Source organism: Aulonocara stuartgranti, assembly GCF_965226115.1.
Source record: "Aulonocara stuartgranti genome assembly, chromosome: 5".
NCBI classification, from domain to species: Eukaryota; Metazoa; Chordata; class Actinopteri; order Cichliformes; family Cichlidae; genus Aulonocara; species Aulonocara stuartgranti.
The window spans coordinates 24,299,085-24,313,404 of record NC_138943.1 but is presented as its reverse complement, the minus strand read 5'-3'; the positions used below and the strand labels follow the sequence as shown (position 1 = coordinate 24,313,404).

General features: G+C 42.7%; 1 protein-coding gene across 4 annotated transcripts in view; it reads right to left on the bottom strand.

Annotated features, from left to right (window-relative positions):
* Window positions 1-12,675, bottom strand: part of foxp4 (forkhead box P4) — a 92,242-nt gene extending 79,567 nt beyond the window's left edge. For 3 of the 4 annotated variants that reach the window (XM_082533120.1, XM_082533123.1, XM_082533121.1), the window contains exon 1: window positions 12,565-12,675. In XM_082533120.1, coding sequence (XP_082389246.1) covers window positions 12,565-12,606 — 42 coding nt within the window. In that variant the 5' untranslated portion in view covers window positions 12,607-12,675. The other variant, XM_082533122.1, reaches the window with a different exon arrangement.
* Between the last annotated feature and the right edge of the window lie 1,645 nt (window positions 12,676-14,320).

Below are 14,320 nucleotides of genomic sequence, written 5' to 3'. Positions count from 1 at the left end.
ATTCTCATTAACGGACAGAGAAAGCGAAAGGAAAAGGGGAGGGGAAGAGAAAAGGAGAGTGCCGGGGAGAGACAGAGGGGAGCGGGCGGGTGGGTGTGGATGCTGAAGGCGGGTGAGGGGGGGGGGGATAGAGAAAAAAAAAGAGGTGAAAAAAACAGGGCAGAAAAATCTAAATCAATAGCAGAGATAAAGTCAAAGAGAGAAATGAATACACTGACAGATTTTTAGTGCACACTGATGGAAATTAAATAGTGTAAAGACAACAATGAAATGTTGCCTGGGTGACAGCCTTGAGGTGGCCTGAGCTGAGACTAAACAACTAAAGCAGGAGCTAAAACAACACCTGCTTTTCCTAAAGGAAAAAAAAAAGAAAACCTCTATCCAACCATGCTCGCTTTAAGTCAATAAATTTGAGAAATCCAAGTGTCAGTTTTGACATTTTTGTAAGACAGATAAAAAAAAAAGGAGAAAATGCTACAAAGTGAATGGTAGTAAAAAAAATGATTTAGTGATACCTAGAACAGATTTCACTTCAGTTTTTTTTTTTTTTAATTCAGATGTGCAGCTTAAAAAATACACATCGGAGGTTGACGTCACTTCAGAAAACTAGTTTTCTATTTCCAGAAGAAGACTAATTATGAAGCTCTGCCCCTGGGAAAGAAAAGCCCCTCTTGAAGGAGAGAGCGAGAGAGGAGAGAGAGAGTCCATTCAGGGCTGGTATCGGTGGAATATAAGTTTGTCTCTCTCTACTTCAGAAAGCAGCAGAGCAGAACGGAACAGATACAGCGGGCTCCTCTCATCTGTCCATCCCAGACTCCTCGGGGAGGTATGGGAGGATTGGAGAAGGGTAGAGGGGTGGAGGGGGTGAGGGGTGGTCAAAAGGAGAATTAAAAGGAGAATCAGTGAGGATACGGAGCAGTGTGGTGAGTCTCTCTGATTGGATGATGAATTGAATGATTATTAGAGCCTGGCTAGTAAAGTTGCACGAAAAAAGAAAAAAAAAACTCAGTTCATCAGCCAATCAGCCAATCAACCAGCTCCCTCATCAACCAATCAAACCCCCACCCAGGGGGGAAATGGTAGAGGTGTGGGTGTTCGTTTTTTTTTCTTCTTCTTTTTACCATCTGCCTCTCTGACCATATTTTTCTCTCTTTTTTCCCCTGTTACAACACATTACACTGTCTTTGGTACAGCTGCCCTCATCTTTCTCTGTGGGAGACGCAGAATTCTCAAAGCCACAATTACCGCACAGAACTATCAATTTCCCCTTCAATTAACCCTGTGGGAAGAGAGGGGACAAAGGAGCGGAGGGAGAGGGAAGAGAAGGGGATGAGAAATTCAAATTTGGGATGAAGAGGACCTCCTCCCACTATGGTCCCCCTCAACACACACACACACACACACACACATACACCTCAACAACCCCTGATGGTGCAGTCACGTGATTGGGCTAAGAAACTAGAGATCTACGCCTCCTCGGGATGAACTTGACCCCGCGACTGGAGGTCAAACAAGTTACTAACAGCACAGGACCCCTATCCTCATTACCAGTAAATAGTCCCAGCCAGTGCTCTAACAAATCAGTGTGTATGTTAATAACCAGCGCCCAGTCCACAGCACAGATCTGTCAAGAAAATTAAATAAGACAAAAATAAGGGAAAAGATAGACGGAAGTCAGGCGGAGTAGGAAGAAAAAGAATATAAGGAAAGAGAGGGGAGGGTGAAAAGGAAAGAGGAAAAAATGGGGAGGGATTAGGAGGGGGCGTGAGTCAATGGTTGTGTTTCTTAGATCAGCGACTAAGGGCCTGTGCCCCATAACAACGGACAACTGTGATGGCATGCCCGCTCTCTGTGCTCTGCTCCCCTTTCCTTGTCTTTGCATTTTCGCGTCCCTTCCCACCTCCTCCTCCTCCTCCTCCACCTCCACCGTCTCTCTCTCTCTCGCTGAGCGAACCCCTGGGGGAGCTGCTCAAACCAAACCCAGCCTTCAGCAAAGTTTCGCAGGCAAACTTTTCACAAAGCCCCCAGAAGCCGTACGCCTGCCTGACACCACAAAGCATGCCAGGGTTTCATTGCCACTCACCCTCCCTCCTGTCCTCGTTTTTGTACTTTAGTCCTTCGTTCCTCCCTCAGTCCCCTCCCTCGTTTATGCTAACTACTTTCCGAGGCTAATGCGCTGTTCCTGACTGACCTTTAGACAATGGAAACCTGCAGCAGCAGAAGTTACCGATTAGGGCTACAGGTTGCATACGGCAGCACTGACCTTCAGCGGGAAAAATCGGCCTTGTGGCATCTGCTAATCTCACAACCCTACGGCTACTATTCAACCTCCTAATCTTGGACGAAAAAAAAATATTCTAGTGTTCACTCCAGTTCTTAATAAAAAAACACATCATTCTGGAAATAATAAAGGCAAAATACAAAGCAGAAATCTATTTTTTTCTCCTCTATGTTGTTTTTGTCAGAGAATCATTTCTAAGGTCTGTGTATCTTTACAGTGCGAGGGACAACCTTTTGTCCAGGGACAAGTAGGTGACAAAACAATACAATATTTTTTAACAATCCCAAAACGGACTGAATAAAATTTTCAGATGTATTTCAACACACCGACATAATCCATTCAAAGAGTAGAAGCACAGTTGAATAAGTTTGCAGCTAAAAATGATGTGTGCCGTTTTTTTTTTTAAATATAGAATAAAGTAATAGTTGCCTGCCTTTCTTGCATAAACTTCCATAAAATGTTTCTTTTAAAAAAATAGATGTAAAAAATAAAAGAAGAAAAGAAAGGCACGGGTTATTATAGCTGTTTTTCTGTAACGTTTTAAATTTGTTGTAAAAGCATTTTAGTCATTTTGAAAAATTCTCACTCACACGCTTGTCATTTCAGTAATCCGGAATAAATTATAGCTATTGAAAAGGGGCCCGAGCAGAGGTAGCAAATGTTGGAGTTAAACTGTGATGACATCTTGGATGTAATGAAGAGGCTGAGGGAACACAGAGCTGTGATAATTAGACACCGGGCTTGACAAGGAGAGGAGGAGAGTACCGGAGAGGGAGAGTGCGGATGGGGGGGGGGGGGTAAAAAAAAACAAAAAAAAACACATGAACAGGAGAAAGTGCAACACAATAAGAGGCAAGAAGGAGAGAAGACAGACAGCAAGTGTTGAGTCCTTCACACTGAGCGACTATTGGAGCTCCAACAGGGAAAAGAACACTTTTCGACCAACCATGGACCCGAAGAGAAGGCAGCCCTAGCAAATGCAGGCACGCATGCTGAGTATACGCGAGTGCCCTTCTGAGTGAAGCAAACCTGATAGATTTGTATAACAGCCTGTTTAAAACACACACACACACACACACACACACACAAAAGCAGAGCAGAAGAAATTGACTGTTTACTGCAATCTCTATATATTTTTTTAAAAAAGACCTGATTAAATGTTCTTCTTTTTTTTAATGAGAGACACACGTGTGTCTCATTAAAAGTCAACCGAAACTGTCTGTGAAGGCGGAAAAAGTGTCTGTGTTTAAACATTGTGTTGTCCCTTTGTAGATACAGCGAAACAGTGAGAATGTGACAGAAGTGTATTCGAATGATGTATTCTTCTTTTAATCCAAGAAAATATGATTTTAATTAATTTTTTAAAGCCTAAACTAAAGCTTCTCTCTGTTTTTCATTTTAAATCTGAAGTCGATGTACTGAGCTGGAAGAAGAAAAAAAACTACGGCACATGTAAATTCTTTTTTTTTAAAGTGTAGGTGCATTTTGTTAAAACAAAAAGACCCAACTTCTTCCAACCAATATCACGTTTCCTGCTTTTCCACTTGTGTTTGCACCTTGTTGTTTTCTCATCGCTCTTTGCTGTCTTCCTCCCCCCCTCCAGACAGTTAACGCTGCTTCACAGGCCAGCGGCTCACAACGCAAACACACCCACCTACATGCTCTTCGTTCCCTCTCCTCAGGAACATGAGAGCGGGCTCTAATTCACAGGCTGGTAAAGCTGTGGTGGACAGCAGCCTTGATCTGGCAGGATTAGGCTACTTTTATTTCCCCGAGAGGGAAGGAGAGGTGGAGGGAGGTGAGTGTGCATGTGTGGGGTGTGCTCAAATCCTCCTACAAATGTCAGACAATGACCGGTGACCAGGAGCCACAGAGACACACACACACACACATGTGCACATACTCAAACTCACACATTCATAAACACTCCTGAGAAGGCCCAATGTGACACCCAGAAAAGAGACTCATCACTCTCCGTCTCATCAGTCTGAGGAAGACGAGATGTGGGGGCAAGAAGGGAGCAAAGGAGGAGAAGAAGGAGGAGGAGTGAGCCCGGGGATCGAAGGAGGGAGTAAAAGACAGAGGCAGCGAGGATGGGTGGGGTGGCGGCGGTGGTGGGGGGATTACACAATTATTCAGATAACAGCTGGGAATAATCTAGTGGCAGATGTCTCTCGGTCAACAATGCCCACCACACACAGGCTTGCATGTGTATGCGCACTAACAGAGTTTCAATGCTCAGCAAGCAGCCAAAGGGTGGAAGAAAAAAAAAAACGGCCGCTAGTGAAGCTCCAGAAGCTACTCAAGCACACAGCTCGCACAATCTGCCCGGAAAAGTTTTTTTGTTTTTTTCCTTAATTTTAAATCGGTCTTCAGTGCAGATGAAACAGCCTATAAAAATAACGAGAGGTAGCATCGTTATCGGTTAAACACGTTTTGAAAAAACATGTCGGAAAAGTAACGACCTGTTTGCTTTTCTTTCCCTCGGCGAGCTGTCTGAAAAACAAAGCCCGAAACTTGATGAATTCTGGGAGAGAGCCAGAGAAAGGGAGAGAGAACGGGGTGGAGGGTCACCCACTGACTGACAGTTAATTGCAGTTGGATGTGCACGCTTACATGCAGAGAAAATAAGGGTACGCACATGCGGACCACAACTGTGTCCTTTGCATCTATAAGCAATCCCCCATGTAGCGAACCTCTAGCAGTAGCTGTCATCCCCTCCTCTGCCTCTCACTATCTGAAAGCCCACCACAAAAGCCAGAGTCCGCACCCCACTGGGCAAAGCCTGCATAGTCTTCTTCACCTTCAGACCAAAGCAAAAAGTAAGCAGAGTGAAGCGAGAAGTTAAGAGAGAGAGTTGGCATTTGTTGGCCAAATCGTCGTTTTTTCCCCCCTATTTTACATTTTTAAAAATCTCTTTCAGAAGTTTTAAGGAAGTAAAATCAAATCTGTGCGTGAAGTTTAGAAAAGGGAAGGAAGGGGCGGCCCAGTCAAGTGGTGAGAGGCGCCGTCAATCCGTCAACCCAGGCAGCCTATTGTGATTTGGTTTAACACTGGTTAACAGCTCGTCCTGTCAGGGGATGGATCATCCCACGGCGCCTCACATGCTAATAGCTTAAGTAGGCATCCCATGTCCCCCGGAACTAATACCACAAATACTAATACCATAAAAGAGGAGTGCATGCCAGCGATCCAGCCTTACTTTCGCCTGGGTTAGCCAACATCCCGATACTTTACGGATTTGAAATATAATGAGACGCGTTTGAATGGTTATTACCTCCCTGGACCAGGATGGAAAACAACAGGGACAAGGGAAAACTGCTGTAGTGCTTATTTCCTGTCATCGTGTGTTAATCCACAGTCGTTATTGTTGAGGTAATTCAAAGAATCTGATGCAAATCACAAAAGCTAATAAAAAAAAGGTAAAATGCATCACACTAGCGCTAGATCTGAAAAAAAGAAATTATAATGTCGAAAGTAAGTAATAAGTAAAGATTTTAGGAGGGTTTTTTTGTAGGTAATACTTTATGGACTGCGTGCTACTCTGGTGTGAATCTTAGCGTTTCATCAGAGCGTTCACTCATCCGCTCGGCAGATTATACCGCCACAGCACCACGGACAAACGAGCACTCAAGTGCTGTTTAATGCGTCTCTACAGTCAGAGCATTTATGAAATGTGCAAAAATGTGTGTGCGCGCATCTATATGATCCTGAGTCTTGTGCTTCACAGCTGTCACCTACCCTTCACAGCCATCCTTTCAATACACATTAAAGCAGTGCTGCAGAAAGTTTAGTCACATTGTTGCTCTGAGTGAAGCTTTCCACTGCTCCGCTCCCTCGGTTACCCGCTCGATTGACGGCTGCCCTGTCAGTTTGTCGCAGTGCTTTAGAAAACACCAACAGCTCTCTGATGAAGTGCTTACAAAAGGTCATAGGGTGGAGGCGATGGAGAGGAGGGGAGCCGACTACTGAGAGAGCGAGGCAGGGGAAAAGGAAAAGGGAGACGGGATAGAGTGAAGGAAAATCTATAACACAAATACAGCTGTCAGAAGCAATGCAGAGTTAGCGGGGGATGCAACCACTGATTTTTTTTTTCTCTTTATGAAGATGCTCCGCATGAACACAATAGCGTTCTCTGAGGGCAATTTTTTTTCTGCTTACACTGACCATCTCAAGTGCTCCACCTGATCAGTGCCACTGACGCCACGATCTTCTGAGATCCTCCCTCTCTGTCTCTGAAATCAAACCTGATAGCGCCACAACTGCCTTACTTCGCGATCTGCTTTCAGTCCTTCGAGCTCCACAGCCACGGCCCTCTCCTTCAGCTCCAACTCTCTGCTTCACATGGCCTCAGGTGCCAAGCGCACTCTGGAGAGGCTGATCTAATGCTTCCTCAGCTATAATAACCCATGCCTATAACCCTCGCGCCGCTGTTTCCTTCACTTCGCAGAGGCTTTCTCTCATATTTTCTATCTCTCTCTCCACACCCCACCACCCTCACTCCCCGCCCATAGGAAACAGTCGCTTCCTCTCTGAGATTTCGGGTCACTCCTTCCCACATCAATCAGCTGTTAATGGGCTGGCGCTCTGTGGAGCTTTAGGAACATCTCCGGAGCCAGCCTGCATCCTAGTCATCCCAAACACAAATAGAAAAACGTATGAAACGTCTCATCATAAATGCACTGACATGTTAATGACCACAGGCTAAACCACCGTGTCAGACAAAATGATTACCTTATCATTCACCGCGGGGGAAAGAGCGCCTAAATTTTAGAGAGGAATCCGGCTCGGCTGTCACCACATAAGCAGTGACAGCTCTTTCAAAAGCCACAAAAGGCAAAGGAAAAAGCAAACAAACAACATCATCTCTCCTGCACAGCTGCTCAACTTGCTAAAGCATCTTCCTTCTTTTCTTTTTACTTTTCCTGAAACTTCACTGTACAACACCTCTTCTGACCTGTCAACACCCCCCCCCCCCCCAAAAAAAAAACAAAAACAAACAAAACACACATCTTATCTTTGAAAAATGTTTTGGACTTATTGCGCGCACACACACACACACACACACACACACACACACACACACACACACACACACACACAGATGTTCACGCTTTCATAGAAATTATTCAGCCCTTAACTTCTGCTAAATAACAGGTTCAATTAGAACCACATGTATAATCAGGCCTCAGTCTAAAGCAATGTGCCAGCAGTTTCACTGTGCACTCACCGACTTTAATTCACAACCAGAACATTAACCCACCATCTGAGCTGTCCATATACAATAACACATACACCTAACACACACATTTGTTCATAAAATTTCAAGAATTTTTTTTTAACAATGTAAAATAATTTATACTGCAATGCCAAATTGTTATTACACTTAATTTCTTTTTAAATCACAGAAAAATGTGAAAAGGGGGAAAAAACATTTCTATGAAAATCTCTGATACACCTAATTCAAATTGAAATTTTAACAAACATTTATAGAATTGCTATGATCAGCAGAATATCTCATATCCTTGTCTTTTCCGCGCTTAAAGCCCGACGCATGTTCACCTCAAATACATGCAGCCCTGCAATAATGTCAGCTTCAGGACCGACACTTGAAATAAGCCCATCTAAAAACACGCTCTCTCTCCCAGCACGGGTTTTCTTCCTTTTTGGGCTTTTTTTTTTTTTGCTTTTCTCAAATAAAGGATATCGAAAATTTAACCATTTCAGCTTTTTTTAAGCAGGTAAAGCACTAAGTGCTGCAATAGAAGTAAATCTGTGAATATCTATCACAGGTCAAACCCTACATGTATAGCAGTGTCATATACGGGTGCTCTTCAACATCACTTTGGAGCCAAAAGCCCACTCAGACTTGTGGGTTTCGGATAGCAGGAGGGTTTTAATGAAGAGAGCACGAGAGATGAAGAGACGGACAGGCGAGCCATCAATGCTACCGACGCACAGGACATTTAAAACTTGAAATAATGTCCATTTTCACTCGAGCAGGACAGGTGAATTGAGAAAAAAGCACTCTCGTATACACACACTCCCGCACTCTGATATATACACTCTTTTCACACATACATTCCCATGCGCTCATGTTGGAGGTAAGGACTCTCTGAGCGAGTTTATGGACTAACACAATCATGTTGGTGGCTTTTAATCCTGCTGAAGGGGTTTTAAAGCGCACGAGATTCAAAGCCATTACTACCCGTCTCTAGACGGTCTCGCACATGACTCTTCCAGTCACACCCCGGCACACGATCACATACTTGGGACCAAGCTGAAAAATAAAATATCATCATTTAGGAAAGGTGTCAGAAAGCATAACAGAGACAACTGTGCGTCTGAAAGCGATTAAAAATCAGCAGTATGTGAGAAACAGGACATGGAAAAGACACAGCTGCTGGGAGGGAGGAGAGAAAAAAGAAGAAAAACACCACCAAAGATGGGAAAAAGTGTTGATGCAAGTCAGATGAAAAAAAGGTGGCAATGCCAAGCAAACACACAGACACAGGCAAACAATACCCGACAAAGAGCAGAGAGTCAATCTGCCTTTGACACCTCTGGCTTCCTGCACACGTACACTCTTTTTACAACAAGAAAAAACTAAATAACTACTTCTGCCTCTCAAACACTCTTTTGTTTCACTGTCTCTTATTGTGTTTTCATGAAAAGCCTGTCACTAATGTGATAGCCTATCAATGATAAGCATTACACGAAAATGATAACTTCACGCCGATTTTTTTTCAGGCTTTATGTGGTAGGCAAATGTTTTTTTTAAAGGAGAAGAAGAAATAAAAACAATCCTGTACTCTATTCTTCAGCAGTGTTTCACACTTCTACTTGAGCTCCATGAGGCTTCTTCTTCATAAAGCAGTCACTTGAAACAGAAACTTAAAAACAGCTAAAACTGTGTAGTAACTTGGCATGGGTGCTGAGAAGTCATAGCTCCAACTCCAAAGATCATTCTTAAACTGAGTCAACACAGCTGCTGTGCTTTTACTGCAACAAAAAGAACTTAAGCAGCTGAAAGATCAGGCAGCTGTGAAATACCTAATTTAATAATATTAATAACCTTCACAAATATAAGATTTACATTTTCCATAATTTTAGGAAACATTTTACCATATTTGGCAAAATGGTTAAGCCTGTAAAAAAAAAAAGAAAAAAAAAATGTTTATCTGATAGTACTGAGTTACTGCCAGCTTGGTTTGGTCCAGTTATTCAGGATTTTAAAAAATATGCTTATAAAACATCTTATAAAACATGCAGTCAGCCTCTTCTACTACATTTACCAATCAACACACACAGTTTAAATTCCCTTCTAGGATAGATGGCTAAAATGAACAGCAACAGGGTTTGTATCTGCATGAAGGCCACTGTGCATTAACTATTCTAAGGTGCGTTTTCCACAGCTTGTGGCGTGATAGATGAAGATGAAATAATCTTAAAAAAAAATGAAGGAAAGAAAATCGGTATACACTTTACAGCACGGGCTCGGAGCCACCACAAAATACCTGCTTTCCTGTCTGACACCAGAACTGTGACAAGGTCATAAAACGTGATTAAGAGCTTTTTCATTCCCGCTGGATCTTCTATTAAAGTGCAATTAAAAGTATGTCATCAAGTCGCGGAAATGCCACCACAGAGGAGGGTGGGAGGGGGCACAACAGGAGAGAGCGAGCGAGATAGAGGGAGAGAGAGGGAGAGAAAGAGAGAGAGAGGACACAGTAAATAAAATTAATTATGCCAAATGCCCCGGCGCCCATCAATCACGGGGCAATAATGCCCGTGTCAGGGTGAGCACCCACACGGCCTGTACGCTTTTCTCTCGGTGACAGACAACTAACAGCAACGAATTGTCATTTCATTTCTCCCTCTTTTTTTTTCTTGATCTGAAGGTTTCAATCGAGAGTCTCTGTGTGCCCGGCCCGATATCTCATATTTGATAAAGGCAATTTTATTTCATGGAAATGGAAGAAAATCAAAAACCCTCAAAAGACAAAAAGATCAGCAACTTTGTTTCAACGGCCCAAAAGTTGCTTTTGTGTTGCACGCCGTGCACACAAGAAAATCCACATTAAACGTTTTTATCTCTGCAGAATACTTTTCTTATTTTTTAAAACAAGTCGTAGTTCGCGGAAGAAAAAAGAAATATTTTCCTTTGTGGTGCAGGCCTACTTTTAGTCGGTTTATGAGCGCGAGAAGAAGGGAAAAACATGTGTCACACAGAGGTTGTGTTCAATTTCTTAAAAAAGAAATTTCTATGTCAGTAGATTTATTATATTATAATCTAGAAAGTATATAACGTGCATTCTTTTTAATTAAATCACTTTAAATTACCGATTCTGAAAAAAAAAACCCTTAAACGCGTCAGGGTTATAATGTACGTAAAATCACTGTCCATAATCCTGCTTATGTACATAAAGCGTTCAAAGGTTCACGTTGAAACTGGAACTGGAAGTTTTACAACGCAGGGAGAAGTTTTCCTCCACGTTCAGCTGGTAAAACGTCCCTCTCTAAAGAACAGAGCTGCTATTATTTAAGATATCATTTAGGATATTTAATTCAGCTCAAATAAGGAAACCACAACGGGCACCTCAAACCTCAGTGGTCAGAGAAAAGTCCTAAATCCTAAAGGCACTAACGTCCTCAGACCTTCTAAACGTGTCAATAAGAAAGTTGTTTGTTCTTTTGTTTCTTTTGTTCAGGGATTTTCTGTAAGTAAGAAGTTTAACTGCCTTTCTTTTTTTATTTTTAAACGTTAACGTTTAATTGTAGGAAACTAAAGTTCAATAATAAAAGACACTAAACCCAGCTGTGAGGTAGAGAGGTATGAAGCGATGGCAAAGCAAGTGGTTCTCACACGGCTGCCTGTGACCGTTCGTGTAAAATCGCCACCACATAAGCCACGTCCACGCGTATGATCAAATATAACGAGCGATATCAACAAGTTTATTCCCTACGTTTGAGTCCACTCCCGAAATCTTAGCTCGTCCTAAACCTGCGAGAAATAAACTTTTTTTCCCTTTCTCTGGTCTCATAAGCGAAAACCTCGGACAATGACACATTACGCAAAAAATGGTATCCCTCCGAGTCATCCAAAGTAGGCTCTAGAGAATTTACAAACTACACCGTAATATCCAGTTAAATAAACGACGATTAAAAGGAGGCTGGATTTGAACTCTGTGGATATAGGTTGGCGTGAAACTAGTGATGAGGTAGAAAGAAACTTCGATTTTTCATTCTACCGAGAACACTGAAAGGACGAAAACAGCTGCTTTAAATATGTTTTCTTTTTTAGAACAGAAAGTATGAAAATAAAATAAAAAAAGTTTCACTCCAGGAAAAAGTCAGAGTTAGAATGAAACAGAAAAAGTACGGAGGAGGGGGAAAGAAAAAGAGAAAAACAAAAACCTCCCTAGTGTGGCCGCTGGATCGTACCTACTTTAATACTCTATCACATTATTAGGCAGACCTGGAGGAGTTTCACAACGTGCCATGAAAAGTTGAAGTGCGTCGCTTTAAAAGCGTCTAGCAGCGTGTGTGTCGGAGAGTTTCAATGGGAGCACAGAGTGAGGGGAAAGTGAGGAAGATAAGAAGAAGGGGGAAACGTGTAGATAATGCATCAACCTGTTCTCTTGGTTTCTGAAGAAGTCAACTTTCACGCCAGTGGTTGGACCATGTGGGCAGCCCCGCTTCTGCTCCTCAAACCCCGGCGCGTCCACTCTCTCGCGGCGACAAAAGGGGGGACACAAACCGAAGGGACGTAAAATTTAAAAAATATATATATAAAAATAAAAGTGGAAAGAAACAGAGAGCAGAGAGAGACAGAGAAATCTAGGATCTAAGACGGCAGGACCATTACTTTAAACGACCAAAAAAAAAAAAAAAAAAAAACGTGCTCGTTAGTCCTTTCCTTTCCCCTTTTGTGTGCGTCCTCTCTCCTCGGAGTGGCCCCTCTGGAGTGAAGTCAGAACAATACTGCCGCTAAAACTCTGGCACTGAGCGCAAGTTGCCGCGGAGAAACAACGCAGCTTCTCGTTTCTGTTTGTTGTTTAGTTGCCTCCGCTTTTTTCTCCTCTCCCCCCAAGCCCCAGCTCTCTCCTCAGCAGGCTCACTCAGCGCGTATAACCTCTCCAACGGTCTTCACTTTTTTGCCATCCCGTCTGTTGCTTGCTCGTTCGCTGGAAATCAGGGTTGAATCACTGGAGCTGTATGTGTGTACGAGTGTGTGTACGAGTGCGGAGTGTGTGTTGCGGGAGGACAGTTTGCTGTGCTACCGTAATGCCTCTAAAGCAGGTGCGCGTTTTCGTCCTATCCATGCAAAGCCCCGGCGCATAATAAAACAGCAGCCAGTGAGAGGCATCTCTCCGTCGCTCCCCGGAGAAGTGTGCGCGCGTGTGTGGGCGTGCATGCGCACGGATGAGGGGAAGGCACTGATCTTTTGACCTCGCTTTTGCATCCTGGTTGAGTTGCGCTATTGTGGCGGCAGAGAGGAACAGATGTTATCCTGCGCAAAGTTTGAGCTCCCAAAAAAAACCAAAAAAAAAAAAAAAAACCCCACCAGTAACAAAGAACGATCGTTTAAAACAGGACAAAGTCTGCCATGAAATGATCGCTTTCTCTACGTGTCTGCATGTCAGAGTTACGAATGTATCTGTAAATAAAAAAGTAAATCGTAAAAAGAATGAATAAACCTTGCAAACTTAAAAAAAAAATGGCAAAATTCTCCATATAGCTTCTTTATTGTCTTTTAGATGCTTGTTCCTCTTGACTTTTGTTAATGTAATTTCATTAAAAAAGAGGTTTTTATGCCAAATAATATCCTATATGGATTTATGTCAGAAAGATTTAAAGCCATCCTAAAAAATATAATAATAAAAAACGCTGTATTCCTAAAATAAAAACAGGTATAAAATCCGTTTTAGTAGGTTCACACTTGTTATGCACTTCCCTTCAGAATAGACAGTTATATTGTGATTAGATAAATTTTACTGTCTGCCTACCTCACTGTGTCCTTTATGTATTTTGGAAGCTTGACAACTCCTTTTTGCAGAGTTATTACCAGCTTCCCCCCCCCCCCCCCCCCCCCCCCCCCTTGCCACCACATTCATTTACTAATTGACAGGATAATCAGTGTTGAGATTACTGTCTCTGATGAAATTTGGAAATTACATCATACCTGTCGCTGGAGAAAAAAAAAGTGGGGGAGGGAGGAGGAGAAAAAAAACGAAGCTATAACTCAAAGAAAGATCAAGGAATAATTTTGCTTTGGCCATTAAATGGGACTCTGCCCTCCTGCCTTTCCTCTATCTATGCTTTTACCTTTGGAAAATGATGGCAGTCCATCACGACACCACCTAACAATCGGCCACCACTGCAGTAAATCACAACACATTCATTAACACAATCAATAGCACTAAAAATATGTGTGTCTCCACATGTGTGTGTGTCGGCGTGCAAATGTTTAGGTGTGTGTTTGTGTGTGTGAGTGTATATGAGCACCCATATATTCCTTTACTTACTCCTCTGAGCCTGACGGATTTTGCCAGGAACACTTTGTCATATGTCTGAAATAAATCTCCCGAGAATTGACGGGCGCTAATGTGAGCAACTGGATGGTGATGAGTGATGCTTTTCTAAGTGGATGTGATTAGGAAGGTGCACCTTTTTTCTTTTTTTTTTTAAAGTTGGATCTGGAAAAACCCACGCAAGGGCTCTTAAAGAAAGTTTCTAACCCAATCCCAGCAGGGTGAACATGCTTAGTTAACATCAACCTGCATCCTGCATCTGAAAACTATGTGCGAAGCACAGCAGAGAGCAAAGAGGCTGAATCATTCTTGTGCTTGTTGTTGTGTAACTGCTGACATTTTGACTAAAGATTTCAATCACCCCCGCCTGCCTGCAGAATGATGAGTTGTGTGTTGTTGTCTGTTTTGGGGTTACAGCTGCATAAAATCGTAGGATTAAATATAAAACAGGGAAATGAGAGGACTCGGTGCTCTGCACTGCCTGAATAAAGTCAAGCCAGTCCAA